Below are 23,256 nucleotides of genomic sequence, written 5' to 3'. Positions count from 1 at the left end.
CCCCCCCATCCCCAATATATTTCTGGGCAGAAAACAAGAGTAATTTGATATTTTGATATCCGAACATTTGTTTAATTTGGTTACTGGATTTAGGAGGGAAATGTTTGTGGCTTTTGAAAACACTTGGTAATATTTTTACCTTGGTGATAAATATGAAAGTCTGTGAAGCTTACTGAACTATGCATAGCCTTAAGCTGTGTATAATAAATGGTCAGCCAGGGACTAATGGCTGTAATCTGTTTGCACTGCTTTTTGTAAATGAAGCAGACGCCAGGGCAGATTGCTATGAATCTGGATTTATAAGACAAGTTCCTCTCAATAAAAGAAGCTGAAAAGTGTTAGGGAAAAAAGAAAAAAAAGTACTGCACACATAGCACTGGCGATTCATTTATTTTATCGAAGAACCCTAAAACCAATCACTTCATAAAGTAAGAAATGAATTTTGGCATACTGCATTTACTACATGTGCTTTGAGTATCAACGGATTCTCAGTTATATAATATCAAATGATAGCTCTGAGAATAAAAAAAATTAGTCCTCATTTTCAACCCGGAAATCTAGTTAATGCAATATTTATAAGTATGTTAACTATATACATGTATATCATAGTGTGGTTACCGATATCATTCTGTAAATGATGGCTGAATCAGGAAAGTTTGTGGTGAATATAATCATTATCACTTATGTTTGCGTGTGGAGCATTTGTCATTATATCGTTTTATGCAAATAAAACATTTAGAAAAATATTCTTTTCACCAAATTTTTACGAAGTTGTTACTATTTTCTTGTTTTCTTAAAGGTCTCAATCCCTTAAAAAAATAGTAGAAGGCAAACAATGCAAAACCGAACTGAACACTGCAACAAGTACACTTATGCAAATTTGGGTGGTTACTCTGAAAGTGACATTTATAACAGTAAAGAGCTCCGTATGTTTTACATAAGGTCTAATGTATGAAAATGTTATTAATGGATTCCAGGAGAAATTTTTTGTTTTTCACCGCCATAAATTTGAAAAGAGAGTTGAATATTTAATTGCCAATGGTAAGAACCTAGTACACGTTTTTAATGAATCCCGATTGTCTGTGAAGACTTGACGACGGAGGTCGGTCAGAGCCCAGAAGGCATAGCATTACATAACAACAAAGTTCAGCATGCGCGTCACAACCACCGAAAAAAATGAGAGATTCGCTCCTTGCAATATTAATGAAGTCATCATTATCACATGCTTCTGAGTAGCACAAACAAAAATCGAAAAGAGATTTGATATAACGGTAAATAGGTCCACGTCGTCAATGAATGTTCAGAAGAATTAGTAATTGTTGTAAATATTTATCACTGCGAAATATTTTATGCATGCAGTGATATGTGCTGGTCTGGTACTACGTAGGAAAAGTAATGCAATCTGTCCACCTATGATTTACTATTGCATATATTTATCATAATTTTTTTGTCTTTCCTCCAATTGATCCGCTAATAAGTACAGACAATTTTGACTTTTATATTTGCATGATGACCACAATTGTGTTTGAATTTGGAAGTCAGTTGACTGTTACTGATAAATTCGTCTCATATACTAGCCTTGTCGCAGGCGGTTTTTTCTATGTATATATTCATAGGTTGATAAATTGACTGAAAGCCATTGTGCATGGAGAGATTATGCATAAAACCATGCCATATATCAATCAGAAACATGTTTGATCTAAACTTTCCCAAATTTAAAAAGTCCCATTTAACAATAATATATCTTTTTTGTGGGATAAAAAAAAACCCTAAATGGCTTGAGATTTCCCATGATATGTGTTAATAAAGAAGGGATTTTGAATGACAGATTTTTTTTTTTACTTTAAAATAATATGAGCTGGAAGTAATCATAGGAATTAGGTCAGTAACCAAATGGTTGCTGGTTTGAGCCCAACTGTGGTCAAAGGTACCGTATTGTGTGTTGTGTCCGTTGACAACACAATTAATCTGCTTTTTACATGTCCACCCAAGTTTAATGGGTACTGGCTTATGCAACAAGTTACATATTGGGTTAACGTGATGGACTGGTGGCAATGAGAGTCGATGACTCTCATCTGTGCGGCACCACAAAAACTGGAAATATAAGCAATGGTCTTATGAGACTCGTGGCTCAGAGAAGAATTAAATAATTAAGATGAAAATAATATTATAAAGATCAACTATTTATTAACCGGGTTTTCCAACGGAAAAATCCGGTTATTAAAATGGTGAAAATGGCGGGCGGGCGGCTGCCAAAAGGGTACCCTCATTGTACGGATAACTCCTCCTACAGTTTTCAAGATAGGAAGTTGTTCTTTTGCAGATCAATTGTACATATATCAGAGGTGTGCATATTGCTAGGATTTTGATTTCCGATAATTTATTGAAAAAATACCAGCTTTTGAACTTAGTCATTTTTTGGCAAAATATTGCATATAGGGTACCCTCATTGTACGGATAACTCCTCCTACAGTTCTCAAGATAGGAAGTTGTTCTTTTGCAGATCAATTGTACATATATCAGAGGTGTGCATATTGCTAGGATTTTGATTTCTGATAATTTATCGAAAAAATACCAGCTTTTGAACTTAGTCATTTTTTGGCAAAATATTGCATATAGGGTACCCTCATTGTACGGATAACTCCTCCTACAGTTCTCAAGATAGGAAGTTGTTCTTTTGCAGATCAATTGTACATATATCAGAGGTATGCATATTGCTAGGATTTTGATTTCTGATAATTTATCGAAAAAATACCAGCTTTTGAACTTAGTCATTTTTTGGCAAAATATTGCATATAGGGTACCCTCATTGTACGGATAACTCCTCCTACAGTTCTCAAGATAGGAAGTTGTTCTTTTGCAGATCAATTGTTCATATATCAGAGGTGTGCATATTGCTAGGATTTTGATTTCCGATTATTTATGAAAAAAATTATAGCTTTTGAACTTAGTCATTTTTTGGCAAAATGTTGCATAAACATGTAGGGTACTCCATTTCACTGGATACGGGTTGACATGGATTATGGATACAGTTTACATAAAAGAAAACCCGGTTTGCTGTCACATTGACAGCTTTTCACTTGTCTTTAAAAATGTCCTTCTGAACGTAGATACAATGTTCCAAAAGATATTATAAACTTGATTGAATTTTTTAAAAGTTTATCAATCCTTAACATAGTTATAAATACCAGTAAACGTCCTTCTTAAGGCTATTTTTTTTTACCTCACGCATGAGTAAAGCACTTTTGAAGGAGGGGACAGTGGTGTTCATTTTGTAAAACTTCGAGGAAAAACCTGAACATTTTTATTGAAAGAGTTAACATTTGATCTCTAATGTTCCTTTTATTTCTTTTTTTAGCTATTAAACCTTTGGGAACAGAACAAATACTTTTCACCGGAAACTATTGAGGTAGGTAAAAAAAAACCACAATAAGCTCAACCTGCATCTGACCTGCAAATGCATCTTGATCGAAAGGAACACATTTGGAAAACCACAACAATAATAAATTGACGCATCTTTCCTCAGTGGTGTGAAAATGAATTGCTCTTCTCATGCGATATGCATGGAAAAACATTTGTCATATAAGCGTACAAGCCAAGGTTGTTAAAGTTCCTATTGATCACATGTTTCCGACATGTCAATCACAGCTTCCGATTTAGAAACTTTTTGAGAAGTAAAATTGAAAAAATTGCAAGGAATTTAAACGTCACCATGCACAGACTGATATAAGCATCGGAAAAATAAAATATTGAGTGTATGATATTGCTTAGAATGAAAATGAAAGATAAATGGTATGTATGTAAACTTTGGATTCAGAGAGGGACATAAATTTTAGTTATAGGGAAAAGATGTTTTTTTGGACTCAAAAAACTAGTACCAATAACAAATTTCAGTTAATTTTTAATAATTTAATAATTTTTTACTGAAAAAAAAAATTAAGGAAAAATGCCCAAAAAAATATGGATGGTATATTGTTCTGATGAAAACTTTAAAGTTGTTTCTTTCCGAGTTTGTATATACAGTCAGAAGTGTTGATAGAGGTCGAGCAATTTTATCTTGTATGATTAGTGGCTAGCTAGCAATTTATCAGTGGACATTTTGACCTGGCATGGACTGGCCTAGTTGTGGTCGTCTTGAACACGTGTGAGAATTTATAAATGTACTTGTATGACAATAGTATGTATGTACTGTCCTCTAAGGAATCTCAGCAGATTGTTGCCCTCAATAGATTAATTAGAAAGCGGGCAGAAAACTGTGAATTATAATTAAGAGTCATGAAAGCTGTGCAAAACAATACAAAGTTTTCTCACCTTTATCATTGTTTCTTCTAGTTGCCAATAATGCTTTTTTTTTTGGGGGGGGGGTAATATCTTTAAAGGTGTTTTATTATAACTTTATTATTTGTTCAGTGTTTTTATGTGTGATGATTTATTGACTTACATACTGGTATTGTTTACCTGATAATTCCATAGGGGATTCAAATCATAATTCAATTCACATGTTTGTGGCGGAGGTTTCTCAACTGCTTCTTTTTCATTCTGATTTAAGTACCAAAAAATTACAGATCATCAAATAATAACCTTAACTTCTTCTAGCAAAGTAGAATGAGGAATCATGCCTTAATTAACTACAGTACTCTTGTTCATTAGGGCCATTTCTCACAAGAGATTGGACTTTGGCAAGTTGTGTCAAACAGCAGTTTGACGTAGGCCTTTCTATAGCAATGTCTGTTATTCAGTAATGGCAATTAAAATCAACAAGATTTTTCCATCTTTAAGGGCTAAGCCTACGTAATCTTTGCACATTTCACTTCAGACCAGTGTCATATGAACTTAATTTGATGCTAGCTAGAGGTTGATAGTTACATCCTACTGAAAGCCCAAGCTCTTATTAAAATGGGTCTATAATAATTATTATTCTGTGTAGAAGAAAACCTATACTAAAAAAGTAAAAAAAAAAAAAAAAAAAAAATTGAAAGTATTACTTAAGAGTGATAATAAATTAGTGTTTAGAATGGATGGATAGATATTTAAGAGAAGACAGATTTGCTGCTATATTTAGTGGTCAAATTGATATGTGATAACCCATGCAGCTGTATGGAAATATTGAAAAGAAAACATCATTTCCAGAACCTTTTACTTGTTAAGCAGTGCAGAAACATGACAGAAGAGTTTGTGTTTCCCCGCCCTCATTAAAAGCGTTTGACATGGAAGTATTTATGTTCTGGGTTTCTTGTTATGGGAAATTCTGACATACTTTGGAGAAACACTTAATTTTGTCCATGAAAGCATGCATGCATTCTTTTCTGCATCTTTAGTGACATATATTTTATGGTCAACCTTTATGTAACAGGTGAGCTTAAAAAGAAGTGTTACCCCCCCCCCCTCCCCAGTTTTTAAGTAAAACTTGAGTAATACCCCCCACAAACAGCTATTTTGGTGCATAAGTTTCATACATGCAAATATACTCTCAATGACGAATATATGTAATGTACATGTTTTTGTAAAAAAGAAAAATTGAATACTACTATTTTTAGATTTCTTATTGTTGTTTATGATTTTTATTTTAATTTTCAGTTAATATCCTAACTATTTTATCTTTCATCTGTTTTCATCCAAATTCCAATTAAAGCGTAGATGCATAATCCCTCGCAAATTTCCAAATAACAGATTAAAGAAAACATATTGAAGGCAATCTTTCTGATCCTTGATAAAGCATCATTTCGAAATCACAGTGCACCTCAGGGTTTTTCTTTTTCTGCATGATTAAAGAGAATTTTTATTGTTGATGTGACATGGGCATTCAAAAAGCTAAGACACAAACAAGTGCTCAGGAATTTGATTGCGATAACCTGAATTTCTGGGTGGTATGTTGACCGTTTTTTTTTTATTTCTTCTTCTCTCTTTATTTCCCCCAAAAAGTGGAATGTAGTTCCTGTTTGCAAGGATTGATGTTAAGTGACTGTCATCCAGGTAGCTTAAAATATATATGTATGGATGGACTGTCGGGCACAGTGTTCGCTAGTCATAGGGGGTGCTTAATCTGCCTCGTGTGACACTGTTATGGTCTTAGGGGAACCACCGTAGTCTTTCCAATAATGTTGGAGGCTATATTTAGCCTGAAAAAGAGCGAGAACAGACTTTAGTTCTGCTAGCACATTTACGATTTTCAACTTTAATAAAAAATGAAGTTTTATATACTTGGTGCCAATGAAATTTTAAACACTTTCATTATATACATTGAGTTTGAAGGAAAGTAATTTAATAGTATATATATCTTTGTGGCAGATAATATCACAAATATGAAAGGATGATTTCTTTTAAATAGAAAGAAATTTTGTGGGGAAAAAGGAGGGGGATAAGAATGATATTTTATAAAAGTTTCCACTACTCTTGATATTGCTTTGATTCAAATTTGAATTTTTTTTTAAAACCATAATTAGATTATTTATCATCATAAATGTAAATTACTCGTTAAATAAAATTGATTGGGGTTCTTCATGGTCAAGGCTTGGTGCATTGATTAATTACACCTTTTTTTAAACATATCAGAATTTCATGGATCACGCACCTCAGATTCTAAATTCTAGAAACATGTACTTTAAAGTTGTTTTGTTGTTTGTTTGTCATATTATATGAATATTTGATTTTGATTATCTTTGTTCTGATCCAGAGATATGTGTGATGTCATTGGAAGTGATAAATCTTGAGTTTGAAGTCATTTGAATTACATAAATTTAACGCAATTTTCCAATACGTAATGACCCAGTTGTCTACATTCTTGCATACTAATGAAGTTTGTGAATATAATATATCACCTTTTTCAAAAAATTTTTTTAGAACAAAGTGATGAGTTTTCTGTTATTTTGGTATTTTGGGTTTATCTGTTTGTCAAATACGGTATTCACAAATTCTTGCATGATGTATATTTTTTTGTATTAATATACTAATGTGAGACACATTATAGTCAATCCATCTGGTAAATAATCTATAAATCAACATTAATAAACTATAATGTTTGATCTGTGCACGTGTAAACACCTATTATTGATGTATAATTCCATGAAAATGTCATTTGCATCCAATGTAATATGGTATGTGCATGCTTTTGCTGCATTAAACTGTTAATCATATGTTGCAACTTCCAATTGAAACCAAAATTGGACAAAATGCTCATTTCTTAATGCCTTATCTCTTTTAATTATCAAGCCTCCTCTTTTTGTTTGAGTTTGTGGTGATTAGTATGAAAGAACAGAAGATTAAAAGTCAACCAGCCATGTTGTTTTAATTAATTCTTGGTTTAATCCTTCACAATAATTGTTGATGGATGATAACTGAAAACATTAGGATCCTGTCACGATTTGTGTATGTTGTGCTCCAGGGATTGGGTTTGTCAACTCTGTCTCTAATTGGGAGAGGACATTCGTCTTGTACACCTGATTATTATGGTGATGCAGTAATCTGTTAGATATGGCCTCATTCAATCTTAATCAGTATATATAGCTGCAGTCAGCATGAAGTTGTGTACTTACTTGCACAATTTCACGAAGTATTGTACTAGATTAAAGCTTTTAAGGCAAAATATCCTAGATTCAATATGACCCCTATATAGCAGTTAATTAACCTGTGCTTCAAGTGATTGATTTAACTAATCTGCTCTGATGGGTAACAAGTATTTGTATTTATGCCTTAATTATGATATTTGTGGCTGTTTTAAAAATATAAGCCAATATTTAGGTAAAATTGTGAAGATTTAGAAATACAGCAAGTTCAATCAAGAGTAATATGCAAGGAAATCTTGCAAGGTTAAAATGTCAAGGTAACAATGATTTCAATGTCAAAGTAATTAAAAAAAAATTGAATTTAAATCTTACCTCAATTAATGTTTTCATAAGAACCGTAAGACTTATATGATGATGTATGTTTTTCAAGGTCATTTAATGAAGGTCATGGTTACCAGACCCCTGTGCTAGTTAATTTATAATCAGAAAGCAAACAGAAAAACACCGGCCTTGTACTCGCAATCTAACAGTACATGACTGTCGTAGATAAATGATTACAAAAAGAATAAATAAGTTGATGCTTTCAACAGAGTTAAATTGTTTTTAAATCAACTTTAGATCCTGAATTTTACAACTAAAGTGCTTTTATGAGGCATCAACAGATACTGTGTATTGATTTTATAGTCCTTGTTGTTAATTTGGTTTGAAGGATTTTGCGCATTTATTTTTAAAAAAATTTGACTAGAAAACAAAACCTTCCTAATAAAAAGTTGATGTGTAAATAATATAAATTAATAAAAAAATAAACATGGATATTATTTGATGAATAAAGCCATTTTTAAGTAGGAAATTTACAGTTTGTGTTAGTGTTTGTTAAGTATAAATGTGCAGGATCTAAGACTGCCTAGTAGAGTATTGTGTGACACTTTGATGAATGTTAACAGATTTTAAGTTACAGTGTAATGAAACTGACCCTTGACTCTTGATCCTTAATTCACTTTGATGAAGATGTAGATATAGCCTTGGAAAACGCGTAGAGTTCATCGACACTTCACACACTGATCCAGTTTTCTTTCTAATTAACAGTTGTTAATTGTAACTAATTAGTGGTTTGCACAGATATCTCCATCATCTTAGTTTGTCTGTGATGCAAATTGCCTTTTCTTTTTTATTTCAAAGTAAAAAAAGTCCCTTTAGATCCGGCTGAAGTTTGCAACCATTTAAAGTGTTTTTAAGTACTGTACCAAATATGCAAAATAGAAAATAAATTTTAATTTGCAAAATGTTTTTTTGTAATATTACCGATATGTTCCTCCTTTTTAATCACAGGTTTATCGTGGTATTTTTTTTTTTTAAAATACAGATTTTGTCTCATGCAAATTTTTTGATACTTTATAGATGGTAAGTGTGTATAATTGATAGGAATTGAAATGATAGTGAAATTGGTTTGTAGTTTATCTATATAGTTGATATTTATCATTTTCATATATCAACCACTCCTAAAGGTATCTGGTACCATCTGACTGTAAGGTGAACAAATACAGCATTTAAAAAATAATGTTACCAAAACATTTTTTTCACTCGGATTTGGTTTTGAAATAAAGTATTGTGTCTCTTGTGGTATAATTAAATCTTATCAATGATAATTCGAACCTTTTTGCCAGATCAGAGTGTAATATGTCAAACTGCATGTGGTTTTGAAAAGTCAATTGATGTTAAACAATTGTTCAAACAATTAATGACAGTGCCATTATAAGCCAGCATCATTAGTATGCACTTCAGGAATATTTGTACATATTGATCTTAAAAGAATTAGGACAGATTTTCTGGTGAGCTAGAGCATCAATTCTCGATTTGTGGTTTATTTTTTTCTGTACAGGTGATCAAAGCAATTAGTCTCTGTGTTAAGTAATTGTTTCAGCTTTCGATACCTGTAAGAACTAGGGGGGGCGATGGCAATGACGACCCCAGACATAAGATTACATGCTTTGAACTGACCATGTTCTGTCTATGTCATCATCAATTTACCTCAGCATGGACTGGCTGTGTGTAATATGATTTGGACACTGACGCACATGTACGTCTATAGTGACTCCTACAGGTTATATAGGCTGTTATGGGGGTCTTGTCACCAAGGCCAAATTGGGCAAAAAAACAAGCAGTGCACTTGTCACCGTAAAAGCCCTAATCTGTCTGGACTCATGTGTATTAGCTGATATATACTGCTCATATTAAAGAGATCTTCTGACTCGAGCAGAGTTTCCTTCTTGATCAATGTCATCTGCCCAGAGAACTAAAAAAGATGCAGTTTCATGAATTATGTATAATATGTCAAAAATCAACTTAGATTTGATCAATTCTTGCTTATTGATCATGAAAGCTTCGTTCTGATGGGATTTTGTTCTTAAATAGCTGAATGATTCTATGCTTTTCAAATATTTTACCGTTTTTTATCAATTTGATGTCATTAAGCAAGAAAGGAGAGGGAGGGGCAACACTGCGAAGTACAGTGTAATTATATATGAATTTTGTCGCTCTTAAATTATATATTTTTTTGTCTATCAAATCAGAGACAAACTATCATCCTGCGCACACTTATACAAGATTTGTTGCAGTGAATGCCCTCCCGGCTGATCGTTGATCGGCCGGTTTAATCAGGAGCAGGTGCTATTGGTCCATGATAAGCGGATCCCAGTTGATTGTCCTCCGATAGCTTTGTGGAGTTCTTCTTGTCTTGCTGGTTATGGTAATGGGTGGTTTTGTCGTTTTACTTCCTTATTCGAGCCATACATGTTAAGGAGTTGTTGAATATTTTAGTGGTGGAATGTTAGTGGCTGTTTTTCAGTTGTAATATTTTTTTATACGCGCCTCAACAACTTGCTGATAAACAAGAAATGATAGTTTATTTTACATTGTATGGTTACTCGATATATCTCAATTTCTGATAAGCATGAGCTTGCTAGGTCAAGTAAAGAGTAAACATGAAACTAGATAAATTCATTGATGTATTGACTGTGATTTTTGAACCTCCCTCATTGGAGAAAATCTAGTTTGTAGATTCTAATCCATTTTTTTTAACAAATAAAGATTTTTGAACCTCCCTCATTGGAGGATATCTAGTTTGTAGATTCTAATCCATTTTTTTAACGAATAAATGGCCTTTCCAGTATTAAATTGGATGATGCCATTTACCTATGAGATGTACACAGAGACTATTTCCATTGACTGTCCGATGGTTGAACCTGTTAGATCAGGCTCGATCAACTTGTTTATCCTGGCTGGATATCAAAATTACGCAGTCATTTACTGCCAGGACTCACGGGTTTAGATGTATATGTTCTTTATAATGAATGACTTGTGAAAATTAAGAGAGGTTTGGCCATGAACTTCGTTGTTAAAAACTGTTCGATGTCTTCTGTAACAATTTGAATTCATGGAATATTGTCCCTAGTAAAAAAATTATTTTGTTATGTGGAATTTAATTTCATAAATTATAATTTGAATAGGTCAAATTAAAGTCTGCAATTCTTTTCATGATGTGAATTTATGATCAAGAGAGTTTTACCAAAAATTTATGAGCAACTTAATAATTTATTCATTTAGTTTCTGAAAGAAATTTAAATGAAAGAGCTTGGAGTACGGTATTTTGACTGTAGCAATTATTCTAGTTAACTTGAGAATCGTTAGAGGACTTTAATTTGCAACATTTATACCAAGGTCTGAGTACTTGTTCTTAATAATCAACAGATTGATGAAGAACTAGTTTTTTATGCAAACATCTCAAAGAGTCGTGTACATGCACTACAATACTATACAATTATTTAATGCTTGAGCAGTCAATAGACCAGAATATTTTTCCCGAGGTGCAGGGAACAGCTCAGTATGATCTATTGCCCGAGGCCAACGGCCGAGGGCAATAGATCATACTGAGCTGTTCCCTGCACCAAGGGAAAAAATTCTGGTCTATTGACTGTTCAAGCATTAAATAATTGTTTTATTACCTAATTCCTTTTTTAGTTTTCGGGGTTTACAATTTGCATATTGCAGATGATTTTCGTGCCATTATGCAATATACTTAGATTATTTTTTTCATCTTTTACATGCACAAAACCTGTTGCATGCATTACAACATCTCAATTTAATATTAGTTTACACAAAGAAGGGAGAGTCTTCAACCCATTAGATTTTAAATAGTCTTTTACCTTATATGAGGCTTTAAAACTGTTGATTATTTGATACTCCATTTCGATAACATTGAATTTGGTTTCACCAAGTACTAAAAACAGCGTCTGTGTAAAGGAGTGTACATTCCCTGAGAACTATCGAAGGGATGTAACATTAACATACCCGCGTTCTGAAATACGTTGCCGGTCCAATAGATCGCAGTCTATTGACCGGCGGTCCAATATATCACAGTCTATTGACCGGCGGTCTAATAGATCGCAGTCTATTGACCGGCAGTTCAAAATAGACGCAAATATTTAATTTGTAATAAAACAACAACATCCTTTTGATTAGGTAATAAAGATAATTATTGACTGTACCAAAAAAAAATGCACACCACTAGATTTTTATTTTTGTGACCTCCCAAATTAAAAAAAAAAAAAAATACATTCCATATACATTTGTATATATACCGATCAGGATTGAGAATATTTTTTTAAACAAAGATTCTAGTAAAAAAAATACAGTATCCACTATCCACAGACCCATATAAGCTACTAAGTGACTGTGTGTGTGTGGGGGGGTGATACGAACCAAAGTACAGCTTTTACGACAAAGGACAAGCACATAATGGAGTTTGGCCCGGCCTTCAGGCCTCTGGGGAATCTGACATGGATGTATCATATACGCCGGTGTGCTGATCTCAGCACTTAAAAAGATGACATCTAGGTGCAGTGTACTGTTAAACAAGGAGGCAGTTTAAAAAAAAAAAATCTGTGTCATCCATATGCTGTAAAACAAACAAATGCACTTAAGTTGTCTGTTCTTTTACCAGTAAACCATTTTTATGAAGCGATCACATGCCATTAAGTGCAACATCGTCCCTTGATATTACATTGTAGTAAACGCAGTCTTACGACAGACAGCTATAGAATTACAAATTGTCAGGTGTAGCCAGGTAATATCAGTATAGAGGGGGGAAAAAATGCCAAGTCAATTTTCCAATTGACTTGTGTTTTGCAAATTAATTAGAGGGTTGCTTAATCACTTTAATTACAATCACTGGGGGCTTGGAGCTGTCTAGTACATTGTACCAAGGAAATTTAGGTTGCATGGTGTCAATTAGATACAAAGTAGAACTTCATTATTAGTCAAGCAAGCTGCTAGTCAACGAAAACTTCCTAGCTGACACATATGAGAAGGCACACAGATGGTTATAACAAATAGTACTTCACCTTTGGACAAAGAACGGTATATTGTAACCCAAAATTTGCCCTTTTGCGAAATGTCAGAGAACCCTTACGCTATTAGACTTCTATCTGTATAAGTTATATTGCAAAAGAAAGTTTGTGGATTTGTAAAGACTTAAGTGAAAAATAACTGTATGATTTATAATTTGTCATTATTTTCATATATTTTTGTTTTAGATATATGATCATTTTAATAGATTTTTTGCATTGTCAAAAAAAAAAAAGAGTTTACTCATTCTGTGGAAGATTGTAATCTTTCTCTGTTTCCTGAAATGATTACTTGTATTACCATATGTAATGAATCTTTCAGGAAATGACAAATTCAATAGGAAGAAGTCAGAATATCAGGGAATTATCATTTTTGTTTTTTTTTGGATCTCATCCATAATTATTTTGAGAATTATGCATGAAAACAGCAATATGATAATCACCCCCCACCCCCCCCCCCCCACCCCCAAAAAAGGGAAGAATTTGAAGGTAACACACAATTATTTATATACATGTGGTTAGAAACATAAATATTGAACATCATGTCTGCATCTGTAGGTGAAAACTGTCATCATAAATTAGTTGTAACCTTTTATTTTACCTAAATCTAGAAAATAATCATGATTTTTGTGAATTTTCATGTTATTTATAGACATTTCGGCTATTTTAATTATTATTTTATGCCATTTTACATATAATCTTTATAAATATTAAATATAATTATTAATTGTGTTTCCTGTAAGGCATATTTGTATTAACGTACCTTAAAATCATCTACACCCATGCAATCAAAGGCTTAATTTGACGTCATAATGAATTGCAATGTTATATTGTTACTATATGTATATTGAGCTACGCCCTTGCTAGAACTCCTATGACCACTGTATTTGTATATATGCAGCTATTCCAAGAATGATATTAAGTAATAGCATTAGGTTCCTAATAACAGATAGGACTTCTCTGTTATTTCCTGTAAAATTGTTATATTTAACATGATTACCACATCATGTTAAATTAAAGATTAAACAAAAAGTTAGAACCCCAGAGTATGAAAAGAAAACCGCAGTGCCTGACCTTTATGTTGTACCGTACTGTACTATGTGATGCAAAGGTTATTAGATAGCAAGAATTTAATAATTGAAAGTCAGTCAGTGATATCTTACAGACTTGGTGGAAAATGTGAACTGATGAAATGGTGATACCCAAGTTTTTTTTCCAGATTTATGTGTCATCTGATCTAATAAAATATAAATGGGGTTTCTAAAATTATATTTATAGTTTAATTGGAGAAAAAATACCATGGCAGAAAATTTCCTTTATGAAGTTAATATCTTGTAGTACATCATGCATAAGTTTTGATATGGATCTTTTATAGCCAAAAAAAGTCAAAGTGACAGTTTTTAATGTAAGAATTGCATGATGACGTTGTATGAGGAAAATTGAGCTGAATATATCACACAATTTCCATATATCCAATTGTCTTATTAAAGATTGATTACATCAAGCAGACAATGAAAGCATTAAAATGGAAGATATCCCTTCTTGTTATTAAGGGTTTTAAATATTGAAGGCAAAATTCCTGATCCATTGTTCAAATATACAAAAGCTAATTGTATGTGTATTTTTGGTAGCAGTTCTGTTTATATATGTAAATCAGATGTCGATTCTTAATATGTGTTGCTGATTGAAAGTAATTTGGTTTTGACACAATAGACTGTTAATAATTTTTTAATAAAATTAAAGAAGTTAAACCACAACCTATTTTTAGTGCTTACCATAGCCAGGGAATTTTTTTTTGAGGGTGGGGGGTGTTAAACTATTTTTAATTAGGTCACAGTTTCCGTTGCAAAGACTTGCCAGTGGCATCTGAGTCAGAGCAAGTCGGTGCATTGAAGATTGATATTTATATATCACAATAGAGAATGCGTCAGAGACACCATTATCAGATTGGAAACAATACATGTAAGCTAATAGTAGAGGGGCCGCCATTTGTTGTTTGGATCTGCAGTTGACAGAACGTGATTCTTGAATTTCTAAGCTTTGCCAAAATCAGGTGCAGAATGATAAGGGGGGAACAAACTGCTCAATTATTTTAGCTCAATCTGTTACAGTGTATTATGCTTTCAAGAAATTTGGAAGTGCTTAAATTTTTCGCAAAGGCCCCAACAGTATAAAGAACCATAAAAATGAAATTCCATCATGGAGGTTCTTCTTTGTATGTGTTGGAAAGATGACAAGATGTTACCCATTGTTGTTGCTCTAGCAATTAATAGTATTGGCCCACTTCATTGTAGTGCCAGTAATTTTTAGCACAAGTTATTTTTGTGAGAATAGGTGCAGAACTTGGGCAAATTAATACAAGTCTTTAATTTACATTACGGTATGTGTTATGTCACATGCATTTAGGAGACAATTAATGATTGAGATGTTGGCATACTAAAATTCGTCAATCCGTAACTTGCATTATGAGAGGAATTTTAATCGTCAAACAAATTTTAATTTTTGAAATTAAAGTTTCCATGGCAATGTCAACTTTGAATTCTAAATTCAGAAGGATAACTAAATTTCAGAAGGGAATGTCAGGGTTTGTTATGATGCCCAAATTTAGAAAATTTGTTTATATACCAGCTGCTATGCTTTCATTGGACTTCTCTCAGGACATTATATTAAGAGCCCTGGGTGTTTATTACCTAATTTGCATAAGAAATGGCTGAATTAAAAATTCAGAGTGTAATTAAATGTGTAAAGAAGATTTATTGGATGGTACGTGGACTGATATGCTTCTTGACATGCATAATAAGTTGTTTAAAATTTATGTTATGAAATAAATTTTTCTTCAGACAAGATCAAGGTTGAAGGTCTGGTCACTTATTACATTTCTCTTAATGCATGAACAATGCCAGAATCACAAGTGAAGAAACTCTTCTGTTTGAAAAGCATAATCTGCAGATGATGTACAATTGCGTCCATGAGCAATGCAATTCTAATATTTAAGTGATTAATTAAATTGCAGTTAAATGACTTCACTTTGAATTGAACTTTATATTCCCAACATTTATAACTTAAATTCTTGCTGCATGGGTATAATAATCAATTATCAGTGTTATTTAAAATGAAATGTGAAAACTGGAACAATTTATCAATTTTGATTTTTTGAAGACATATTTATCATAATAAGACATAAAAGATTTATTGAAATGTCTGTCTAAACCAAAGCTAAATAAATATTACATGTTCTTATGTCACATTAATAGCATTTATTTATTAATTAGCATATTTCACCCCAAAAACTATTGAATGTCAATTTTCGGAGAAAATCTGTGGTAAGAAGAATTAAGTTCTTGCATATATATTTATTTTCAATCATATTTGATCAATTTTTTGTCGATTAAAAATTCAATGACAGCGACGACTTTGAAAAAGTCCTACGCCATAAATCAAATAACATCAAGTTCTCTGTACTTCTGCTCGCTGGCGACCTAAATAAAAGGTATTCACGTGAAACATCGGTGGTCTGTTTCACCTGACTGAGTTCTCAACGTTATCAAGGGAAAAAAAAATACCAATGTCCATCGTAAATTACTCCATGTAATGTTGTAGAAATCATACTCTTAACTTCATTCTAACAACCATAAACATTGATAAATTGCATTTCCTCTTGCATACATTCCATTGAGATGGACTTCATTTATTTTACAAACAGTGCATGCATATGTTTGAACATGATGGTCATGTTGCAGCTATGTTTTTTATTGCTTGTTTTAGTGTAAAATTGGTCATTCATAAAATCTTTGTCATCGTAGACTCGATCATCGGGAGTGTTTGATTTGCATTAAACAGATCGATTGACATTGGGAAACGTAATAATGGGGCATTTGATTGTACAGTAAAATGCAGACGAGTAATCGGCAATGATTTTTTAAAATGGTTTGGCACTTCGTTAAAACAGTTTTAGGAAATAAAAGAGACTTTTACAGCATGAGAATTTATAGATGTGTACTGGTATTTAGAATAACAGCAAAGACCAGACTATTACTTTAAGTAAAGGTCTTCTAGAGATTTTATTGTCTGAAATATTTAGACCATGCTTTTGTTTGCAGGACAAAAAAAATATACAGCATTAAACAAAAAGCTGCTCTCAATTGCATTCAATTAATCAAGATTATATGGTCTAAGGATGTTTTAATAATTTAGTGTGCATCAAGCTAATGTCTGGTATCAGTCAGCCATCTTTGTTTTATCATGTTGTATGCATGTCGCAAATCATTCTGTTCAGAGAAGCATTTAACTAATAATTGACAAGAGTCCGAAAACCTTCACTGCATCAGCTATGTAATTTATTGGTTTATGAATTAATCAGCTGATTTCGCTTTATAAGTTAAGTAAGTATATTAGTAAATAGCAATAGCTGAACAGTTAATAAAAGTTGTATTATCATACTATTATACTTAAGCCTTTTTGTTGGTAACTTAATAAACTGGGAAGGTAATTAAGGTTTTAAAAAAGAAGAACAAATGTTAATTGACAAACAAATTTGTGTCACGCAGATTATTGGCAGTCTTTTGCATCCAGACACTTAATGTGTCGTGAACTAATTATTTCATTAGTATTAATTAGCTGTGGGTTTTATGTTGTTTCGTTGTTGCAAGCCATGTCGTACCAAACACTTTATGTTAATGCCTACATAACCATTGACATCCAATGTAATTTGCTGCTGATGACAGGAAATTTGCCGCTTTCCTTGGCTATAGGGCTATGGCCAACATAATTTTTTTAACGGTGTATGATCGCCTACAGAAATTTGTATGAAGTCGGTACTTGTCTGTACTGAACACCGATATGATTTGCTACAGGTGACAGGAGGAGCCAACCAAAGTGAATTTTGATGCAGTATGTATTATAATATACATGCAGACAAGTACTGCAGTGATCTACTATTACTATATTGATATTGTAACAACCAAAGGTACACAGATAGATTTTTTGACACTTGGGTGATGTACTGATGGAGTTGCATAAACATTGGACTTTTGTATTGCATGCAAATATACATCTCTCTCCCTAAAATGGATCAGTTTCTCTGCAGATCTGAAATTGTTCACTTAATTTTTATGGTCATGCTTAAAACAGGGTTTATACATTTTAACAAAGCATTTTAATGAAATTTTTCATCTGCACAAGATTTTAATCTATATGATCATCATTTTAAAAATGTTCCTACAGATTAATTTGATATGATTGACACATTTTGACAATAATGAAAACATTTAGATGCATGTATTTTTAGGCATTTATCATAAAGGGGTCGATCGCTGGAAAGCTTTCATTGCTTTCACTCTTCAGTATATTCCACATCTTTGCATGCAGTGATTAAAGCTCTAACAGGAAACTTTGAGTCAATTGACTACAATGATGAAAATATAATTAGATATTTTGTAGTATACTTTCATTCAGTAACAAGACCGTAAGATAACGGACATAAATTTTGCACACGATTCATTTATGTTTCAATATTCCCGACATGAACTGCGTAAATTTGTTGGCAGACGTTCGGCCATTGGCGTCACTGATGCATATACAACCAAAGTTCCCATCATGCTGGCATTCCAAGCAGTTTATTTTATATATATCTGCTCTATTTTCCTCAAAGAATTCTTCTTGCACTCTTAATTACTGTGTTTTTTCTGGAATATTAATGAATGAGATCTGATGTTTGTTTTTGCCATGCCAACGTCAGGGAGCTGATTTAACATGGCCGCGCCTCTCTGTATTTACATCAATGACAAGGACACTCAAAACAAAGATTCGTACATCAACAATGGAAGATCACCTCCATTTATATTTTGATTGATAATTTACCTCAGAAGTTTCCTTTTGTTAACTATTTGCATATTTGTTTTTCGAAAATCAATTATGTTTTGTAAGTTGTTTTATAGGATTTGAATTGAAAAGCGATCAATTTTCACCCATGTTTTTATGGAAGCAGTGTACATTGCTACTTCGAATTAAATTACTCTAAAAGTACATGTACATAATTAATAAAATGCATTACCGTTGTTGTTAACTTGCAAGTTTGCCCTTTGCATAGATCAAAGATGCAAGAAAAATTCTTGAAATTGATTGATTGATCTTGATGAGCTTTCTTTTTTCATCTAAATTCAAGGAGAGACAAAATTGAATTTTGAATTTAGGTTTAGTAGAAAAACTTTAGGAACACAGCTGTAATTTTAATTGAATGCACTACAAATGCACTTTTTTACTTTCTCTCAATAAGTATGAAAGTCTGATTTCTTTTGTTATGCAATTGTATGCTGCAAATTACTTGATGATCTGTGCAAAATGCATACTTTGTTTAGTGCATTTGTTCTCAGAGTTGAAACAAGATTAGCTAATGCGTGCAATTGTTGTGTTTTGATTTTTACTTGCGTGTGATAAACATTGTCTGTGGTCTGTGTCATGTTAATGCTTGTAACACACCCAGCTATGAACGCCAGTGTCTCTACGTTATTCAGAAGCTTATGCTTGTAATTAAGACAGCTTTTTGTATAAACTCTTCCCATGAATTCGAACACAGCAAAACAATGTTGAAATGTTAGATTATAAAAAAATGTCTTTTTTACTGTGTGATATTATTGCAACAAGGTGAAAGTCGCAATGAACAGATCGAGGTAAACGATGCGCGCGATCTTGGCCGGAATGGTAGTGCATCATGTAGGGAGTGGAGTTTATCCCACAAATCACTGAGGTCTTAGTATTCAGATCTGTTCGAATGTTCTGCTCTTTAATAATTATACTTTTGCGAAGAAGAAAGGGCATAGTCTGGTCAATGTTCAGAACCTGCGTGATTCCTGGCCTGTAGTCAAAATTACTTGTAAAGAATAATAATGTCATTACATGCTTTATAAAGCTCGAACATCCAACACATACATTGAAGAAATCAAGGATTGTTTTGGTGTTGAAAAATGTTAATTTAAATATAAATGTGGAAGGACCAGTAATTAGCTGCTTCAAAAAGATTCTTTTAAAGTTTTCAGCAATGACCGAGATTGCAGCATCAAGTTTTTCTAAAAGCAAACTAGAAAATGCATTTTTTATCACTAATTTAAAGAGTTTATACCTAATTGTAACAATGTTAAATGCGATTAAAGACTGTAGAAGCTTTTAGTACGTGATTTTATACAGGTTCGCACTATCACTCCCATACAGCTCCCCCACAGAAGTGAGGCGACTTAGGAAGTTCACTGTAGGTGCAGCTCAAGTTGCAGTACGTCATTTAAATGGTTCATTAGTACAAAGACATATTATTCTCTCTTCCTGATATTGCTACTGTATGAGTGAGGTCAAAATAATTGTTGTTTTTTAGCAGTAACACCCACACTTGCTTAATTTTACTTTGCATGGGCAGATCATAGTATATACCTCATTAGATATTAAAAATAATTACTGTTAGAACAGCGTATTGCAGGTATAATATAAATTTCATTTACCATACGAGTATTTTACCAGAAATTGAATGAGGATTTATGATAATTGTGAAATATAAATTAGCTAACTACTTAAGGCCCTCCGAAAGATTATACATCATTATGCTTCAAAAGCTGCATAATATATTAGTTTACCAAATTAACTTCTGAATATAATTCCATTTATTAAGTTTTTTACAAGGAATTTACATATCTTCTTTATTTTCAGTCATCCAATAATGACTAAATTTTTTTTGACATTTATTATAAATTCAACACTCAAAGTAGATATTATTTCATTTTATATTTGATATTATTGCTGATAAGCTATTTATGCAAATCAAAGCTTATATAAGTTCTGTTTTGCTACTTAATAATTTAAACACCTTGGGGCGTTAAAGCTTCATATAATGTACATGTCACAAGATGACAATTCTTCTATGTGTAGCAGGCATTTGTTACAAAAGCAGGTGGAATTATGTCATATGTTAGCCAAGCCTGAAAATTATTCCATATTTTATTAAAAAAAAAAACCCCAAAACCCTCAAAACAACTAGCTAGTATGCAACCAGTGAAAAATAGCTGCACATAATTTCCTGTTCAAATGTATTTTTTTTTTAATTTATAAGAAGGACATGGAATATTATCTGGAACTTTTAATCTAATCAAACTTTATGTATAATTATACAATCGCGCCAATATCAGTGCCAACGAGAGATATTAATATAAGTTGGAGAACTTGTTTATCAATCGTTGTAAAATAAATTAAGTTCAGTTTTCAGTTTATATTTATACAATTGCACCAATTATTGCAGTATCACTTTTGAAGTTCTGGTATATAGTTGATGTAGAAGGATGATCAGAAATTATTGGGACCATTTCTATCAAATCTAAATGAAGTGCCGGTGGTATCATTGCAAACTTTTATTTACTAGATTATTTTCAAGTCATGGAAATTTTCAGTTGGCAACCCATGGGTTATATTGATGCTGATTTGAAAAAAAAATTCAGATAAATTTTTTTTTAGACATTATTTGATCAGCACGCATGAATCAGACATAAAAATCTGATATAGTTTTGTATTCTTCAAGGAAAATTCTTCCTTGTCAATTGTGCTGCCAAGATAAATACTAGACCTCATTCAATTGATTGCGATAAGGTACCAAGGTATTTCGTTATGTTTGCAGAAACTTAATTGAAAGAATCAATATGTTTAAAAAGTGATTTTTATCTCATAGTGATGCAAGTATATGATCATTTCTGAAAATAAATGCATGCAGGCTCAGGAGCAATGAGTACCCTGGTAATACTTTAAAGATGTTTTTATCTACCGGTATTGCTATCTATGGACGATAGATAATACTGTATATATGACGAGGGTTTTAATTTTTGGCAAATGCTACATGGACTAGTTTTGACCAATTTTAAATTAGTGCTCTGGCTCTTTCTATTAATGACTGGAGTCATTGCACACCCCCTCTGAAAGCCAGAACTGTCAGATATTCTAAATGCATATAAAGATCAATGGAACAAGGACAAACAATTTTGAAATCTGGTGATGGTCAAAATAGATATAGAACTTGGCTATCTATGATAACCGTATTTGGAATGTGAAAGTGTCTATATTCATAGACACGAAAGTGTCTATATTTAAAGGCACAACACCAGCCATAATTGTGTATTTATATAACTGACTTAAGTTTGTCTATTTAACTTGACTGCTCATGATAACGTAATTTGGAATGTGAAAGTGTCTGTAATTATAGACACATCACCAGCCATTGTTGTCTATTTTTGTCTATTTATTTGTCTATTTAAATTACATCGGACTATGTGTGGTACGATCCTCTGGTGACTTGTTGGACATTGAAGGTCAAGATTAATATATATAGACTTTAAATATCATAAAGAAAACTAGAAAGTTTCTTATCAAATAAATCACATTTTCAAAAATGTGCTGTTCACCTGATAGTTTGATCTGTAAACTTATGTAAGCGGCCTCTGTTAATTGTGTAACTGTTCTCTAGCTTTACAGCAGAACTGCGTCTTATAACATTGATAATCTGATCATATAAAAGTGCTAGCTGGCAGTGTATATATATATATATATATGTTATGAAAAGTGGTCATTTCAACATGTTGAGAATGTATGCAGATTGCAAAATTATTTTGTCATACACAGTTGGAAGGGTCACTTTCCAGGCTAGCTAGGAGAATTTATCTCGATACACTCTAAAAACTCCATTATATTTCGAACCAAATTTTATGTCCTCCTTGAATATTAGGTTTCTAAGTTTTATTCAATTACCTGTAAGTCTTTCTGGTTTAAATTATTGTTTTATTTGAAAAATAATGTACCTGCATGTAGTTTATATACGATGACTGTGTTTGTTATTGTTTACATTTTGGGATTGTTGACCATGCAGAAGTTAAAAGTTTTAATCTCCTTCTTTTGACTTGTTTACGGACATATAAACTCCTTCATTCTTGCCTGACGAGTAAAGGTGGAATGACTTCACAGAATGATGCAAGAGGGAATAGACTTCTTTCTCAACAAAAGATAAGGATTTTGAAATAGGGGTTCAATGGCTTTGGAATTCTCGGTAAATTCATGACGTAAGGAATTTCTACTCCACTGCCTCTGATCACCGACACGTTTGCACAATATACATCATACGTAGATCTCTGACCTTGCTGTGCTAGAGTCTAAGGGATTTAAACAAGATATTGTAAAACTAGGCCACGTAAATATGTTTTGGTTTCTGCTGGCTCGCAGATCTTAAAGAGTCCTGCTGGATCTCGGTAAAGGACACACTGCCTTGTGTACATATTATATCCAGTAATGGGAATTACAATCTTAAAAATCTTAAAAGTTGAGAATGTAGTGGC

At 32.5% G+C, this 23,256-nt stretch overlaps 1 protein-coding gene across 2 annotated transcripts in view; it reads left to right on the top strand.

Moving 5' to 3' along the window:
* The window catches only part of LOC128167868 (calcium homeostasis endoplasmic reticulum protein-like), a 39,429-nt gene that overhangs the window by 10,427 nt on the left and 5,746 nt on the right, over nt 1-23,256 (top strand). For both annotated transcript variants that reach the window (XM_052833814.1, XM_052833813.1), the window contains exon 8: nt 3,359-3,409. In XM_052833814.1, coding sequence (XP_052689774.1) covers nt 3,359-3,409 — 51 coding nt within the window. The remainder of the gene's footprint in view (nt 1-3,358; nt 3,410-23,256) is intronic.

Source organism: Crassostrea angulata, chromosome 10, assembly GCF_025612915.1.
Source record: "Crassostrea angulata isolate pt1a10 chromosome 10, ASM2561291v2, whole genome shotgun sequence".
Lineage (NCBI taxonomy): Eukaryota > Metazoa > Mollusca > Bivalvia > Ostreida > Ostreidae > Magallana > Magallana angulata.
The sequence above is the reverse complement of the archived record's forward strand: the minus strand, read 5'-3'. Positions and strand labels throughout refer to the sequence as shown.